Genomic DNA, 18,139 nt, shown 5'->3' with positions numbered 1-18,139 from the left:
TCCACGATAGGAAAACAGTTACATTGATAGTATTTGGCGAGCAGGTCTATCTTAGTTCTGGTGATGCTCCGTGTATATTTGAATATTTCTGTAAACGTCTTACTTCTATGCTTTCTGCCTTTTTTAATGTTCTGAACATTAATGTGCGTGCTGTAATGTAAACCTAAAGCTACGATTTAATTTAGTCAGACTACATACGGTAATAATTATCATTATTGTTATTTTAGTTGTAAGACCACCATAATTACTGATAATCAAGTAATGGTCAATTATGCTAGTACAGCCACAAAACCGTTCACTACATTAGAGCCGATTTCGCAGAGAACAGTTATCCAGGGAACTGTGCTGGGAAGCCAGAGGCCACTGAGTGAGTTCGACGTATTTTGCCACATTATTTATATATCCTAACTGCACCGTGATAACCTTGTGATATTTATAAAGAAAGTAACTGGTGAAAAGTCTGGTTAAAAAGAAGCGCTACTACCTAAAAAAAAAAAAATGCCACCTATAAGAGGAGTTTTACATCATAAAGATTTTTACTCCTAAAATGAATTAAGTTATTCAATCAAAAGATTCTCTTTCACAGAGTTCCGTGTAAGAGGGTTTCACTGTACTGTAATAATAACTTTGTTTAACACCATCATTGGTTACCCCGCGTGTATTAAATTAATGATCCATCTGAGAACTGCATTTTAATTATAGTAAAATCGGAAGGGTCAAGCTTGTGAAGACTGAAACTCGCCCAAGAGTACACACACGAATTCTTCATAAAATGTATTTTATTAAGATCAAATATTTATCCTATTATGAACCGCAGTTTGCATGACAATAAATAACAATAACTTACTTTTTGTTCTTTAAAGGCTCAAGCAATCTGTCCTCCATCCATAATTTAAAACATTTTCAACAACAATAAAAAGTCTCAGTATTTCCATATATTTTCCAGCAATCATGCGCATTATAAACAAAGGAAGGACAGGATTCTCTGACGTCATAATTATGACCCAAAAAACAAACAAACAGAGGCAAATGGTTTCGGGGCAGCAGGGAAAATATACTGGAAAACGCCATTCAAAGTAGAACTTTGGATTGAGATGAGTTACTGATTCCCAAGCAGTTTCAGGCAGGCCCAGAAATCGTGATCGTCCGTCAGAGGAGGAGGCCGAAACTGTCTCATGGATGACTTGGGACGAATAGAGGTTCTCCATATTTTCTTTGAGAAATAAAAAAAAACAAATAATTGTATCCACAGCAAAAGGGTTGGTTTCTCCATTCTGGTGAAAGCAGTCCAGATCATTTGGTGTATTTGGCAATCAAGACAATTCAGGAGGAAGGAGGTTGCCTTTTGCAGGAGCTTTGGAGAAGGCTTGACGGGCGACATGCAGGACATGACACGAGAGAGAGAGAGAGGCGAGCATGCTGAGTCCCAGGGCCGGGGGGTCTCTCACGTTTCCACGGGGCTGGGTACCATGCTGTTGGGAGTGTCCGGTAACTGGGAGGATAAAGAGGTCACATCACTGCCAGAGGAGTTACCCAAGGAGCCGGATTCAGAGAAGGAGACCTGAGATCACAAAAGAGGACAGAGGTAAATATCTCCATTCTGCCAGGAATCCTTAGAGACCAAAAAACACATGCATGTCACACAGCCTAGGCAGTCCCCGCTAAAGAAGGGAATGTGCTGCCAGGCAGGAGAGAGGAAGCGATCCCAGGTACTCATGGAAAGGTTTCCTTGGGATACTTTCCCATAAATATTTGCCCTGCCATTTAGTCAAAGGAGAGGCTTCCAAGACTTCATTCAGTCTTGAAACACAGATTTTCCAGGTATCACCCATCACAGAAGGGCTTTATTGAAACCTTTTTAGCATGTGTACCGGTATATGCCCTGATGTCATATTGGGCTTCTGGGCATGATTCTGACCCCCCCCCCCCCCCAAACCGCACAAGGCCTGGTTTCTCACTCTGCAGCGTTTCTCCGTTCAGGGAGGGCGACTGATTTAATTACCACTGAGTAAAAGCTGCCCTATTTCGCAAGTTCATTTAAACCAGGCAGTGATCCAGCAGCACATGAGCTATGTTTGATCATATATATATCATTCCTTGATGTATGGGACACATATATCATACCCTCCCTATTGGAAAGCAGGCAAATTAGCATTTAATTATGCACAAAACACTCCTGCCTCACTTTTCCCATTGCATTAAGTACAACATCATACGGAATTTATTCTTGATTATCCACCAAACCATAATTATCACATCCATATATTTAGAGAGGCAAACGGTAAATGTATCTGCACTGGGCTTACTTGGAATAATTGTCATTGTCATTTAGTTTCTAGGAAGTGCTCTTAAAACACTTAAGAAACATAATATTTTTTTGTCTCAAATGAGGTCTTTCAGAAGAAATCCCTAATTAAACATAGACATCTTCAGCGATGTTTCCTTTTATTTGTCACATATAGGATGCGGAAAGCTGGTGGTTACAGCCGGTAAACAGAGTGTTTAACTACGAATTGGTGGAAGACCTAAATAAATAGCAGAACGACAGAAATGAGACAATGGAGAACGAAAGTATAACTAGGAGGAGAGAGAACAGAGGTGGTGGCTGTTTTCTTTCCAAGTTGTATAGTAGACACACAAGAAGCTCCGAGTTTGCTGTAGAACCACTTGACCATTGATAAACTAAAAGCATTGTGGCCCTTAACTGAAGAAAAAAAAAATAATAATAATAATAAACGCATTTTGAATCTGAGCCCAGACAAAGGGTCATTTCTAGTGATGGTGAGAAAGGTGCAGTGAGGAGGGGCTGGAAGATGGGGGACAGAGGATCAGGCTGCCTCTCACCAGTTGCTGGAAGGCCGGCTGCTCCAGATCACTCTGCAGGGCGAACTCACTCAGCGCTTTCCAAGGGGGTTGGTAGGTCTGAACCTCCACAGCACTGCCCTGCACTGAGCTCTCGTGGCGGATGGGACTCCCGGCCACCAGAGGAGTCCCGGTCAGGCCCTGCAAGCTCTGGGAAGAGAAGAGAAAAACCACATCTCAGGCCGGCGCAACCCGGGATAGGAGAGATCAGGCAGCACAACTCCGTGCTTTGCATGGTCAGCGTTAAATAATAATCAGAGCGGCGGCGGCAGCGTTATAATGGGCTTTATTACGATTCACCAGCAGCCGCGTCCTTGATTTTTGTGCGCAGTCAGGCGGCACGAGGGCAGGAAGTTCAGTAAAGATTCATAAACCAAGGCATCTGTAATTGATCTTAACTTCAGTTAGTAGCCAGATTACTGGTGGAAGCACACAAACTGCTTATGATCTCATGCTTTAACGAATTCAAAGTCTTTAGATCTTCTCCTTACCCATAAGTGCATTAAGTACCTGGAATGTACGTATATTTATATATGTAAATGTAGGCATTGCATACGTTGTAATGTTGATTGTAGAAAAATTAATTAACAGCAATAACGATATCAGTAATACCCATAAGGGAGTCTCTGAGCACAAGGACGGAGCTGCTTCTTTCCCATGCTCCAGTTTCTAAAGAAAATAATGTTAAGAAAATCAGCTCTCCCCACCCCACCCTCGAGGCTCAGGGAATCTACCTTATTCCCCACCCCCCACACTCACACACCCTTTTCTAAATTTAGCTACACAGACTCCGATAAATCCTAAAAGTGACTTTGTCCCTTCAGCCGCTTGCTGGTGCTCTCAGTTTATAAAAGGGATGTAAATATATATCTCAGCCTGACACAGATTATCTGAATCTGCCTTAACACTGCGGGCAGCCCATAACTCGAGCTGTTTTTCATAACATTATTCTGTGCCAAAACAAGAAGGGAACTTTGAATTTACTGACCCATAAAGAGCCATTTCCTGGAAACACAACTCTCTCCTTTTAAATAATCTTCAAGGGCTCCCTTTAGTTGTGATGGTCCCAATCTAAAATATATATATATTTTATTTTGTCCATCAAAGAAATGATGGGGATTGGATGAAATTCAATTGTTTTCTGAATTATTATAAATTAGTGTGTGTGTAGGGGGGGAGGGGAATCACAGACCTAGGTAAGGAATAAAATTAAAAACTCTATTCATCTATCTCCCTAACACGCCTATATTGCAATTATGTTGCACTTGCCTTTATTTCAATAACTGTAAAACTTAGTTGAAGTCACTTAACCATTATTACCCTCTCCAGCAATGATGATCTGAACTGATAATAATGTTACCTGGGACGGTTTGGGCAATATTTGTAATCTATTTTCCAAAGAATTTGGAACCAAGGACGGACTGGAGAAGTTCATTGGAAAATAGAGTTAACCACAGGATAGGGAAAACTCTCACAGTGGAAATTATTGTTCAGAAATTATAGATTTAGTGGATAGCAAGGGGTGAAGACGATCTCACATCGTCTAGAAAGTATTGTATTAATTTACTTTTGGCTTTCCCGTTTATGAGTTCTTACAAAGCCAAGCGCCTTATTTCCTGCTACAGACTATGTTTTTACTGTATTCTGTCCCACCACCTGATAGAATCGGCTTCCATAGCCTGATATATTTTGTACTGGGCTATCTCAATGTTTTGAATGTTGCTAGTACTACAGAAAAGGGAAAATCATGGGAAGGGAAATTCTTTGCATTTAGCGCCTTTTCACTAGTGGTGATCTGCACACCCTCGTTCCCACGTCTTTCGGAAAAGTCTCTCCCATTAAAGTTATGGCAGTCCTACAGGGTGGGGGAGGGGAAAAAGAGACTATGGCCTTACTGTCTTGTCGTGGTGCTGCTGTTGTTGGAGTTGCTTCATAAGTATGGATTTCTTTTTGTCTTTACAGCGCTTGTTCTGAAACCAGACTCGGATGACCCGGGGGCTGAGGCCGGTCATCTCCACCAGCTGCTCCTTCATGAGCGCGTCCGGCCGCGGATTGGCCGCGTAGCAGGTGCGCAGTGTGTGGAGCTGCTTCTCGTTCAGCACCGTCCGCACCCGCGTGGTCTTTTCGCTCTGCTTATGGATGTGAGGCCTGAGGGAGGTCGGGCGGCCACCCACCGAGTCTGCAAAAACAAAGAAGCACGAAACAGCCATCAGCAGTAACTAAGGGCACGATTTTCCAATTACTTTCTCTCTCTCTTTTTTCTTTTTTTGGGCTATAGACAATATTTGAAAAAAAAAAAAAGTGCCTTCGTCTGTCTGCAATTCTGAGACCTCTAGTGGCGAGGCAGTGTACCTACAGGGCACAATTCCAACGCAATGGCCGGAAGCTGAACTCGGGTCAAACAGCCTCACCAGCTGCAGCAGTGAAAAAGCCCAGGGGCAGCTCATCCCCATAAGGTAGGAAAAAGCCCCTCTGGAACGTCCTTATAAAGCTGTACCAAGCCACCTCACTCCACACATTATTCCTTATTTTTGTTGCTACACTCAGCACTTTTCTCATTCAATTCTGACCTGAAAAGGGGAGTTTTAGTTAGCTCTCCAACGCTAGTCCAGAAATATAGTTAGGCCAATAAAAAAAGACAGCGCCTGGTATACGTTTTTTTTTGCTTTTGTTAACCTGTACATTCAGGATTAGTCACTGAATATTGTTCACAGAGAGTAAAGGTTTAGGGGGCTTGTACATAGGAATAGGATTCTGCTGAACTTGCTTTATAAAGAACTATCTTCCATTCTGTGCTTATATTGAAACAAATATCGAAATAGAGCCTTAAAAGTCAATGTCTGCACTCTTGATTCTCCGTTTTAAATATGTGTGTGTATCAAAATGATTGGACTGACATCATTTAAAATATAATATTACAATAGCTGTGAGAAAAATAGAGACGAATATACAATATACCGGCATTTTTTTTAAATATTTGAATAACAAAAATTGCGTAGTTATTTTTTATCGCTCTCTCTGACTAAGGCTATTTTGCATGCAGTAAATGAATGTATAAGAAAAATGGCATGTACTATATTTTATAATATTTAATTTCAACATGTGTATATTTGTTCCTACATAATATCCATGTGAATCGCCACGTCTTCCAAACACAATAAAGGGATTTCATTCAAGGTTAAGTTTCTAGTTTTGCTGCAAGATCCCTTATCAAAATATTTGAATGGCTTTCAGCGTTAAAATGCTACTTTTATGCACTGCAAAATGAAAATGCAAAATAAATGTAAAAACACACTTTTTCAAAGGCTAGAGCCTTATTCTGCGAGGAAAAAGTTTGCAAAACGGGGGCCCTCGTTTTGGCGATTGTGAGAGATGTAAGCAGAGCCAGAGGAACTGCAGCTCTTATTCTCCGGAAATCGAGGAGCAGCTTGGAATCTGGAGACAGTAAAGGACAACGATTGTGTCTTTAAGAAAACTGCCGTCACCCCCCCCCCCCTCCTGGGGAAGAACTATTCCCCCCAGATTTGTTCCTGTGAGAAGGTCATTTAAGAAACAGAAGGTCAGATTCTACCAACGAGGCTAAACGATGGTTAAGCCATGCAGAAGGACTTGCCAAGTCCGCTGCAGCACAGTCAGGCTCAGAGCCCCCAAAAGAACAAGGCCATTGTGGGACGAGAGGGGCTTCCTGCGACAAGGTAGGTCCACAACTAATTGTTGTACGGGGGGGGGGGGGGGGAACGAGCAGACAGCACTAGAAACCCGTCTCTTTCTTCCTCCATCCCCCAACAGTAATCGGTTTCCCGCCCGGTCTTGATGTCTTTCCCATTCACATTTTTGTATTCTCTCCCCCCGCACGGTGTGGGGGGAGGGGAGGTGTCTGAACGCTCCTCGCTGGGCTTTGGTTCCGGCTCTCTGCGTCTGCTCTGGCCCCTTTCATCTAACCACAGGATCCGGACTGCACTCTTTCATCTGGATCAAACATGGGCTACCTGTAATTGTTTCACTTTCAAAGTTTTGAACCCGTGTGAACGTCTCTAGCGTAATCACAACGGCGACCAGACAGGAAGCCCAAGCAGTCCAAAATCGGCCAAAGTTTTTTCTTCTGGCATTACGCGCGCGTTACAGTGATCGGTTGTACAACTACAAGGCGAAAAATAGCCAACTGCAAAGCATAGCCCTGGGGTTTCATTGGCGAGTTGAAACCGAAAATGAATGCGCGTTAATTCCAGCCTTTACAAAAGTAAGAAAAACAAGTTCTCTTTACATGCTCTCTATATATATATATATATATATATATATATATATAGCATGTAAATATATATATATATTTCCTTTTATAGTCAAGGCTCAGAATTCCCAGCGTAGCTTTTTCTAATTTTTTTTTATTGGATCTTTTAAAAAGCAATAATTAGGAAGCTACCGGGAAAAAAAAATGGATCAGTCATGAAACCAGTACTATCAACCAAATAAATGTATTCCTTCCCAACACGATTTATACGCCAGCAAAGAAGGATTTTCTCACTCGGGAAAAGTCAATCGAGCTGTAAAAGAGGAGCTTTTAGTCCTCATTAAAGGCGGCAGCCACTTTCTCCATCTGTAGCTGTGGCAATAAAGAGCAGCGCCCTGCCCTTGCTGCCAGCTCTCCTTTCCTATATGTAACACAGCTAACCCTATGCAGGGAAAAAGACCAGGGTTTCGTCCTCTCCTCCTGAAGTATGGGGATATAAGATGCTGCTAAGAATATGCATTCGCATTAATATACTGCGCATATAAACCGAATCACCAGGGGACATACCCCTGCTGCCTGTCCAGTGCATAACAGATATTGACACCGTGTACAACAATGGTGCAGGATACAGGGATTCACTGAATAATATACACTGCATGTGCTAGGGTATTATACTGTACAGCAGGCCCTATTCGCTCCATTTGCCAAAGTAAAGGTTAACACAGAAAACAAAAACCTTGCTATTGGACTATCAATACCTTTCTTGACCAGCTTAATTTAAACGAGGAAAAGATTTACATTTATCTTTTGCTGGTTTGGATTCCGACCTGAAGAAGAGAGTTTTAGCTCTCACAAGCTACGTACAATATAATCAACTACATTTTTACAGTCCAATGTCTTGAGAATAGCCTTTGTAAATGTTTCGCTTGTGCCAAAGGACCGTTCATATTTCTGTGATGCACATTAAATAGAGGTACACAGGAGGGACTAAATGAGATCAGGTAGGACAGAGCGAGCAGACTGGCTCTCTCCCATATTGCTGGGTTTGTGACTGATCTTACCTGACAGGTGCAGGGCTCTGCTGCTTTGGAGGTGGCCCGGGCTGAGAGGGCTCTCGGTTGAGCTCCTGTCCAGCAGGAGACTGTGGTCAGCCCGGCAGAGCAGCTCATGATCCCGTAGAGAGAACTCATCCCCCGGCAGGAGCTGCCTGGTGCACACCGAGCACCGAAAGCACTCTATGTGATACACACTCTCCCGGGCTCTCATCACCAAATCACTGCTACTGAAAGCCATCTTACACTTGGCACACTTTATACCGAACAACCTGAGCAAACAGAGAAAGCAAAGAAAAAGCACATTTACTGCTTTCAGCCCCAAATGACCTGAAACTCTTTGCAAAATACTCCTGAGGAAAAAATGTCCCATGCAGAATAATTCTTTCCCCCCTCAAACTTGAGAAAATAGGTTCCAAAGAAACTATTTCAGAAATAAGGGGGAAGCTGAACAAATATTATTAAAGTTTCACATCCATGTCACACTTTTTTTTTTTTAATTAAATTCTGCATCCATTTTTCGTTTCATTTGTTCGCTTTAGTCTGCGACTGGAAATTCCAGAAACATATATTACCAGTTAAACAAAATATCTACAACTAATCTCTCCCTCAAGCTTCTTTAATCTTTTCATTGGAATATGTTTTATTTTTTGTTAGTCTACACTAACAACTAAAATAGAATTTTGTAAGGCCACTATGGAAGGACAACATATTCAGATGTACCTAAGCCAAGCATTTACAATTATTAAGGGAACATTTTACAGATGCGTGCTTAAAATATAATGGAGGGAAGGGGACTTTTTTTTTTTTTGGTCAATATGGAGAAAGAGCTTTTGATTCACCTGATATAATCCCTCTTACAGTATGTCTTGCCATCTCTCACAAAACAAGTGCAGGTTTCATCCAGGTACTGGCTGCATTCAGCGCATTTGAGACATGCGGCATGCCACTCCAGGGCCGGGGAGACCTTCAGGATGTACTGGTCATGGATCTGACTGCCACAGCCTACACACATGGAAAGTCCGGGCTTCTCTGGCAGGGGGAGAGGAGCAGAGAGATCAACACACTGCAGAGAGCCCAGCTCCCCTCCATTCTGTGCATGCAGCTGCCTCCCCACCCTAACCAGCCGGGATCCCCGCATAGCCAGGGTGCTCCTTCCCACGGCATACAAAGAAGGTAGAAGGACAAATGCAGGGAGAGATCTCCCAGCCTTTTACTGTCACCTCTGAACTGGCTTTGCTAGGAAAATGAACTTGGTAAAGACGCACACGGAAGATGGAGGGGCTAAATAGTGTATAAAAAAAAAAAAAAAAGAAATTTAGGTAGAAGCGTTGCTGTTATTTACCGCTCGGGTTTCTTTGCAAGATACTTTTCAGTAAGTGCGCTTTCTCCACTTTACATCAAAAGGACACGAATATAAATAAGACCGTTGTCTTGGGAAAAAACATTCAAAGAAAAATAGCCAACGAAATCAATCATTTAATTTGAGTTTAAACGGGAAAAATGTAGCCCAATGTGACTTAAATGTCAAGGAGGGAACTCCACTAATTTAAAATAACAATTAGGTTCAGTCAATGGCAAAATATGGAAACAAACAAAAAACAAACAACTATCAAAAGTATTTTATCCACTTGTAGAAGCAGCTGGATACTGATATCTGATATTTCGAGACTTACTTTTGGAATGATCGCCCATGGCACCCAGGAAAGGATACTGAAAGCTTATCTCCACCATGCAGAGAGCTTGAGTAGCAAGGTCTGACGCAGAAACAGCCCGTAAGTCCCGCTCCGGCTCTCTGCTCGGTTACTACTCAAGCCCAGCACTCGGGAGCGCAGCCTGCACTGGCCCGCACGCAGCATGACGTCAGCGCGCAGGAGAGTGAGGCAAGGCCCCCGGGGTATGCGACGTCACCGTGCAGGAGGACAGGGGCCTCGGGCGGTGATTGGCGGAGAGCGAGGGAGCCCGGCGGGTGATAGGTGGAGACCGGCGAGGGAGGCGTGTCATGGGGGGCGAGGCCTGCAAGAATTTCCGGAAGCCGCTGGAGGGTGGGAGCGGGCCAGCTGTGCGAGGTCCCAGTCTCCCCTCTGCCTCTGTTTCCTGAAGCTCAGCAACCTGTGGTGTGGGGTCTTCCGGTGGGAAATCTCAAGCCCCCTTTAGACAAGACGAAACAGAAGGGGGGAAATGGGCGAGAAAGGCAGCGGTGTGCAAGGAGAGAATGGGAGGGAAATAAAGAGAGATCGGGGCGTGTTCCCATAGATTGCAGTAACTGGAGGAGGTCTCTGGAGCCAGGCCTTCACTTTCTTTTTTTTTTTTTCTTTATCGGAAGCATAAAGGCAAATAGAGGAAAACAAATATAGGAGGAAGATATTCTGCAGGTTTTCACTAATTCTTCACCTTTCATTAACCTGTTGTGCTCTGACTGTTCCTTCTTGTCCCAGAGACTTCAGGCAGCCCTAGAAGCTGCAGTGACCTCACTTTTCATCTAGCCTACTGCTTTGAAAAGATATTATTTGTGAAATAAACGCAATTATTTCCTAGGTGTGTGTTGTAATAACAGAGCAGGAATCATTGGAGACAGTAATGTCTTCTTTTTTTTTATTGTACTAATTAAAAGGATGTTGTAATAAGTGAGCTTTCTAGACCATATTCTGCACAACAGCAACCAATTCTATAGATACAAAATTAAAGGAGTCATTCTGTTCCTGATTATATTGTTACATCTTGAGGACATTTAAGTGAATCCAGAAAAATTTCAACTCCTAGTCCGACATTCAAGTTTAATTTCATGCAATCCAATTGCATTACGCATTTTAAAAAAATTAAGGTGTTAGGAAAAAAAAAAATTTTACAATTCCCTGAAACCTCTAAATTCAGCTTTGGAGAAAGATCTATGCTTATGAAATAAAAGCAGTCTTTAAAAACTCAGATTGTTTGAAGAATAGATTTGCATCGCCAGTTAGCAGGGATTCGCTTTTGAAGATGAGTGATATAAATACGTTTAAACTATAATATCTCTTTCTTCTTAATATATACACAAAATAAAGCTATACCTTGCACGTCATTCTTTTTTTCCTTTTGCCTTTCTTCACTTTATTTTTCTTTATTTGTCTTGTGTTTTGTATTTGCTGAAACCTTTCCTTAGATGCAGCTAGGACTTGCAATAAATACAGAGTTCCCTGGAACATCTTCTCTAGCGGCAATCGCTGGGCCCTTCACGTTATTTGCTCAGGTAGACTTCCATGACATCACCTCCCTTCGTACCAGAATGACTCCATCTTGGGAAGAAACATTCTGAAGGAGAATTTCTATTAAAGCTCTCAACATATATTTCTGGTCATTCCCCTCATTAAGCGGTTTTAAAGTCGTACCTCCATGTTGAACCTAACACTTACCATCAAACCTCTTTCCCAAGGGATGAAGCATGCTGTTACACAATGAACATATATCCCCAGTGTCTGACAGGCAAGTCCAACAAATAAACATAACGTTCTCCCAGAAGCTCGTTCGCCTCTGTCGCTCTTCGACAGACCGAGGGTTCCGTTTCAGTGTGTATAAGCACATTAATGTATGAACACGATGTGTTAGTATATCTGCGCTTTTGCATCTGTGCAAATGGGGCAACTCTGAGCACGAAGAGTTGCTCCACGTGGGTTCAATATAATAGACGAACTCAACATATAAACCCGTCATTTGAGCAATCTTTAAATAAAGTTCAGGAATCATAGCGTTCTTGACTTGCTTTTAGAACTTTAAGCAGTGTTTTGGAATCCGAGGCTAGGGATACCTCCAAGCATTTCTGGTCAGATAAGATATGATCAATGTCACAGATTCAGTGGCTATGGAAGCGAGGGAAAACAGAAAGGATCTGTGGTAACACTCAACACATAATAGTGTGAAATAAGATTAAAAGTTAATTTAACATTATGTTAAAGAAAATGCTACATATATATAAGCAAAATATAGAATGTCCATTAGACTATTAGACCTCGGTTTTACTGTCACTAGTGAAAGGAGGGATAGTTATATCTATGTGTTGGTTTCCTTTTGCAAAGGTTTAGAATCAGATTTATTAATGACGATTATAAATAAAACTTGTATTTAAATGATAACATTATGTATCCTTTATGCAAATATATCTATATCAATATATTTGTAACTATGTAAATATATTTATAATTAAATGTGTATAATGTACAGTATGTATGACAGTATATATTTATGTGTAAATTATCTTTTCCTATTTGTAAGCATATGTAACTATAAATGTACAGAGTTATGTGTTTAGGTATGAATACGCATACGTTTTTATCAGTCTGTGTATGGGTAAGTGTATGTGTATGTATAGCTTTATATATACAAAAAGATACATTAAGCGTAAACGTATGCATTTATTATGTATAGGTCTATGTATAAATGTAGCAATGTTAGATTTATGAGTATATGTGTATACATTAATGTATTTAAATGTAAACTTATATACTTGGAAATATACATGGAATTAAGCTGCAATAGTAGTAGGTGTAGATGGATAGACTTCTGTGCAATTATGTATATATAAATAGACTGTTAGGTGAAGCAGACGTCCTGCCTTATACTGATTACATTTTTTATATATATATCTATATATATATATAAATATATAGGATTATGTGCCTGAAAATCACCAAGTAATAATTCAGCCATAACTATCATATAACAGAACAAAAATCTAATTATTTAATGCAACATTTATAAAGAATGCTTATTTCTGCTTCTCTGTGCTTTACACTCCACAAGAGTAAATACTCTGTGTCTGTTTTGAGTTATTACAAACCAATATTTATACTTCTCATTTTTTAAAATAAACTATCTTAATACAATCAGGATGACGCATAAAAAAAGTAAAACAAACGAATTACTGGAAATCTGTTATTCCTTAGCCTTGGGGAGTAAAGTGTTTTATTCATAAAATCTTAATTTCTGGGGAAAACAGTGATTCCTCTTTAGTTTCTAATAGTCAGACGTTTGGTTTCTGGTTCATTCTGCAACCTTCGAGCGGCTGAATTAGATGAGAGTTTGCATTTACTAAGTGCAAGGGAACATAACATTACTTACTCTAAATATGAGGCCAATTTAAACCTTCCATTTCGGAAAAGGCAAGATTTGTGATCAGGCAAGATTTTAATTGCAGTATTCTCAACAAAATAGTTTTTACAACTTTAGATTTTCTTGAAAAGCCGCATCTTAAAAATGTAGTAACTAAATCAGGAAAAGTAAAGTTTATTCATTGAACTTTTTTTTCTGCCAGTTCTGTGAATAAGTAAATGAATGGCAGGGAAAAATCACATATATGGTACTGGTTTATGTCTTGCCATTGGAAACCCAAGAAGAGCTCCACCATTGTCATAGGCGGCTGGTCCTTCGGGAAAGAAGCAGATAAAAAAGAGAACTTGTTACATGCAGCCTGGCTGGACATTTATTTTAGCCGTCTGAGGCTATTGCGTTCGCATTTTCTTGTAATTTGATTTGAAACTGGACAGATAAGTCCAGTAGTTTTTATTTCGTCTCGGATAGAAGGACCTCTACCGGGAGAAACAGTAATCTGTTCCATGTGTCTCGGTCTGGCCATACAAACTGCAAAGTGCAGGAAAATGCATTGATTTACCCTGAAATACCATGAATTATTCACAGACCATGCTTCCACTTCTAGTGGGGATAGCTTTAAGTGCTCTGCTTGCAGGAAAAGCCTCTGCCACCGCTTTATATTAAAGTCTGCCTTTGTTGCACTTGTCCGGCCTTCACCCAAACTTGTTGTGCGCCGAAATGAGAGCCAGAGGTATATGCGTACACATCTGTGTAGCACATCTGGACAGAGGTGCTATCTGCAATGTGCTGCTTTCTCTGAGATTAAAGGCTTTTATAATCTCTTCTTAAAATTAATAATGTGTGTATGCAGCTTTTAAATACTCTCAGGCGCTGAATAATCTAGATAGTTGAACTAGAGCTTCTTATAAAAATGCAATAACCAAACACTAGTAAGGAGTTACCAACATTGGAATTTACGATATTTATCTACACATATATATTGTTAATATATATTGATAGAGTTCAAAACATTTAACCCATATTCTCTTTCGGGACTTTTTTTTTTCGGAAGATCAGGAATCCTAATGCTTCTTGAAATCTAGTCATATATACTTATTTATAATAGGTAGAATTGTTTTGAGAAATAAAACATTGTCCACTCCTAGGGGTTTATTCTATACTGCTATCTATCTATGAAACCAAAATAAATTTTGTATTCAGGAATAATAATAAATTATGAACATTGTATTATTGATATTGTACTATTATTACTGTTACTATAGCTCTTATTATTATTATTCAGGATTTGGTAAAACTAAACTATTGCTATAAACTAAGATAAAAATTGTAACAAATTGCACCCTTCCCAAAATACAGGGGTAACACTTTTCCATACTGGAGATTAAACATAGCACTCTCTCACCCCCTTCTCCCTCTCTTCCATCCAGTCTAAAATCCAAAATAAAAAAATACTACACTTTGGTTATAAGTCAAACCAATAAGCCACTGATGTTTAAAGAATATTAATTCGTGGAAGTCAATTATTTAAACTTCTTTATTTTACATAAAGTCTTTGTAGAATACATTTGATAGACAAACTAGAATATACTTCTGGATTTTTATTTATTTTTTTTTGTTTTGTTTTTGCTCATTCCATATCCCTCAACACAAGTTCTAATTTTCTGTTAATGAGGATGTTTTTTTAACATAAAATTAAAAAAAACCAAACTATCAAAATGAAACATTTAGTAATAAACTTTGAAAATCTACATATTTCATATTTAAAAAAAATGCCACACCAAATAACCGAATAGAAAACCAAAGGAAGCTTTTTATGTTCAACTCGGTGACTTTGACCTCTGGTTCTCCACTTCAGTTTCAGCTCTTTTTGGGATCTCCCCAGGGCTCATTTACAATTTAGCGCCCGCGCTAAATGAAGGACTCGCTTTGGAACCTGGTGCTAACGGTGGGGGTGGATGTACTATAACAGCGCTAAACATTACTGCATACTCTTTAGCAAGAGAATAAATCATTACTCTTACTACCGATGTAGTAAATTAATTATATGTATAGTGCCCAAGGGCTAGGAAAAGCGCAGTAGGTATGTCGGCTAGTCAGCTTCAAAATTAATTAAAAACAAACAAACAAACATCACTACGATCAACCCCCCCTCCGAGCTCTCCCGATGTACAAAAAACCCCCCCAACTCCCAACCCCTTCCCGGTGACAAAGCCCCTCTCTCCTACCAATTGAAAGACAAGGAATAGTCCCCATCCACATGGGATTCTCTCCCCCCATCCGATTGAAAAGAAGAAATCAACTCCCCATCGTCCCTCCCCATTACCTCTCAACATTTCCAGATGAGAGCTAGCAAGTAGGTACAGCCTTACCGCCTACCCACCTGGCATCCAGCAATGGTCTAGCAGGATGATTTAGAGAATTAGCAATTTCTCAGTGAATACAACCCTAATCTCTCAGCATCTATTAATAGAGAGATAACACGGTCAAAGCTAACCTTTGACATATGAAAGCCCCTTAATGTCTTGCAATAACAAAGGCAGACCCCTTTCAATTATGAGAAATCACTTCTGTTCAGAAAACGATACCGTTGTCCATTTTTAGGTTATCAGGATATGTGAGAATAAAGATTCTGCAGTCAGAATGGACGGTATTTTGCTCAGAGTTTTCTTTCTGGGTAAGGTGTTGCTGTATCTCTAGTTCAAAGGACCACTGGTACCGGTACAAATGTTATTAGACACAACACACAACACTAAATCAGTCGTTCCCAACCTTTTTTGTGTGTGTGTGTGTGGCACAGCTGGGATAATATATCACGGGATATCTCACCTGCCTTCACATCCGCCTCCTGGTTATCTTCATCTTTCCTGCCCACCTCTGACATCATCAGTTTACCTCCTTCCCCACCCTCTGAGGCTCTCATCTGTGCCTCCTCCTGGCGCATTACTTTGTCTCTTTTGCTCCTTCTCTCCCCCCCCCCCCCCCCCCCGGAACCAGCAGTTGTCCAGAGCAGTGCTTACCTGCTGCTGCTGCTGCTACTTCCTGCTCTGCTGGCTTCCCGCTGAACAGGGAATTGCAGGGGGGCAGCAGGGTCTAACTGGTCTCTGGGACCCCCAGGCAGTTTTTATTGCAGAGGTATCTCAGGGAGGGGGAGCTGCAGCAGCAGCTCTCTGACTCCTTCTACAGTCCAGAGGATATCCTGCAGGCCAGGAGGTGTAGTGGGAAAGAACATGAAAAGTTTGCCTCTTATCGGGTTCTCACTAGTTGGAAGAACATTTTTCAGCACATCTGTGGTTCAGCCATGGCACACAACTGGGAAATGCTGCATACTCAATCCTTAACATGTAATCAAATAGAATAATATTGGTAGATGGGAGAAATAGCCACATCTGTCGCAAATGTATCTATATAATTGTATTTATTGATGTATTTATATTATATGGACTTATCTTAGATTATTGATGTATTATTATGATAATAATTTATTTGATTATTGAATATTGTTTTGTAAAACACTTTGCTTCAAACTTTTGTTCAAGTCCAGTGGTATCTACGTATGATCTCTGACTGTATGCTGCTGTTTTATTTATTTATTTAATGTTTAAAAATTTGTATGCCAGACCATCCTAGGGTCTAGGTGCCTCACAATTTACAAAAATACCCAAACGTTCTATAACCCCCCCCCCCAAAAAAAACCTCAGTAACAATCAAATTAAAACGACAAAATATAACCTCACTGAACTGTAGTAGGGTATAATTCTAACTTATACCTGCTCTGGGTAAATTTCTTATTCAAAAAGGTGAGTAATATATCCAAATCATAATAATCTAACATTACATAATATAACATATTATAAATACTGAAAGGTTATATATTGTCAGGTTATAGATTATTTGGCTGTATATTGCTAGGATATAGATTTTTATTGTGTGTGTGTGTATGTATATGGATAGGTTGTTTAGAAACAAAACCTGATGTGAAAAATGTTTGCTTACTTACTAATCTATGTTAAAACAGTTCCTTGCATTCTTTGTACAGTGTCTCAGTCTCTTCTTCATCCCTACCATCTTCTCCTGATTGTGATACCCCAGGAAAGTGCCTAGAATCTGGGTGTATAATAAATAAGCTGTCACCTGAATGTGTGCATTCCAGACTGTGGGTATGAAGTAACTCATCTCTCTTCTGAATGTGTGCCTCCATGTCTGAGTAGCCATGAAACCTGCTGCCTCTGTCTGAATGGGAGCACCTGCAGGAGTCCTGTGCACAAGTGTCTAACTAAAGTTCACTGTTCCATCAACCCTCACCTCTCTCATGTCCTTCTTACAACACAAAAGGAATCTGATTCCCAGGTGGCACTGAACTGTAATATTGAAAGAACAAAGGCATGCCAATCAGCTTCGTGTTTTCATCCAAGCAGTAGGAAAGAAGCTTCGTCTTTAGATTACAGTTAAGGCTAGTGGAAGGGTATTGTTTCTACTGCATTTTGAAAGGAGCTGTATTAATAGAGTCCTTTCCTTCCAGAGGCAGATGACTCCTGCACCAGGAGGCCAGGTGATTACAAAGCTCTTTTCACACACTACCTTACCAATTCAGACTGTGAATAACCCAGGAAAAAGAGACTAGAGATAGAGTGCTGCAGGCGATGGGTGGGAGCAGGGCTAGAGAATATAAGAAAACAACCTCTGAGTATGTCAGATTGTTCTATTCTCATTTTTGACAATTCTTTTACAGAAAAGATCTGCTGAGATGACACCTTGCTTACAGTGTAACACAGACAGACAGACAGACAGGTACGAACAAGTACGGATAAAATATGTAATAGGGTGATGTGGAAAACAAATTAGATTTTTATGAGTTAGAAATGGACTCGGCACTCAGAAGTGGCAAAAACCACAACTGACTTCTAGAAGGGAA

The 18,139-nt window shown here is 40.4% G+C and overlaps 1 protein-coding gene across 1 annotated transcript; it reads right to left on the bottom strand.

Moving 5' to 3' along the window:
• Nucleotides 1-781: 781 nt before the first annotated feature.
• On the bottom strand, nt 782-9,989 carry ISL2 (ISL LIM homeobox 2). Its single transcript, XM_029575942.1, has 6 exons — nt 9,819-9,989; nt 8,985-9,174; nt 8,152-8,414; nt 4,758-5,041; nt 2,845-3,012; nt 782-1,561 (listed from the first exon to the last, which is right to left on the bottom strand). Exons 1-6 carry the CDS (start codon nt 9,874-9,876, stop codon nt 1,445-1,447), a joined length of 1,080 nt encoding a protein of 359 aa, XP_029431802.1. The 5' UTR covers nt 9,877-9,989; the 3' UTR covers nt 782-1,444.
• Nucleotides 9,990-18,139: the final 8,150 nt, after the last annotated feature.

Source organism: Rhinatrema bivittatum, chromosome 13 (genome assembly GCF_901001135.1).
Source record: "Rhinatrema bivittatum chromosome 13, aRhiBiv1.1, whole genome shotgun sequence".
NCBI lineage: Eukaryota > Metazoa > Chordata > Amphibia > Gymnophiona > Rhinatrematidae > Rhinatrema > Rhinatrema bivittatum.
The sequence above is the reverse complement of the archived record's forward strand: the minus strand, read 5'-3'. Positions and strand labels throughout refer to the sequence as shown.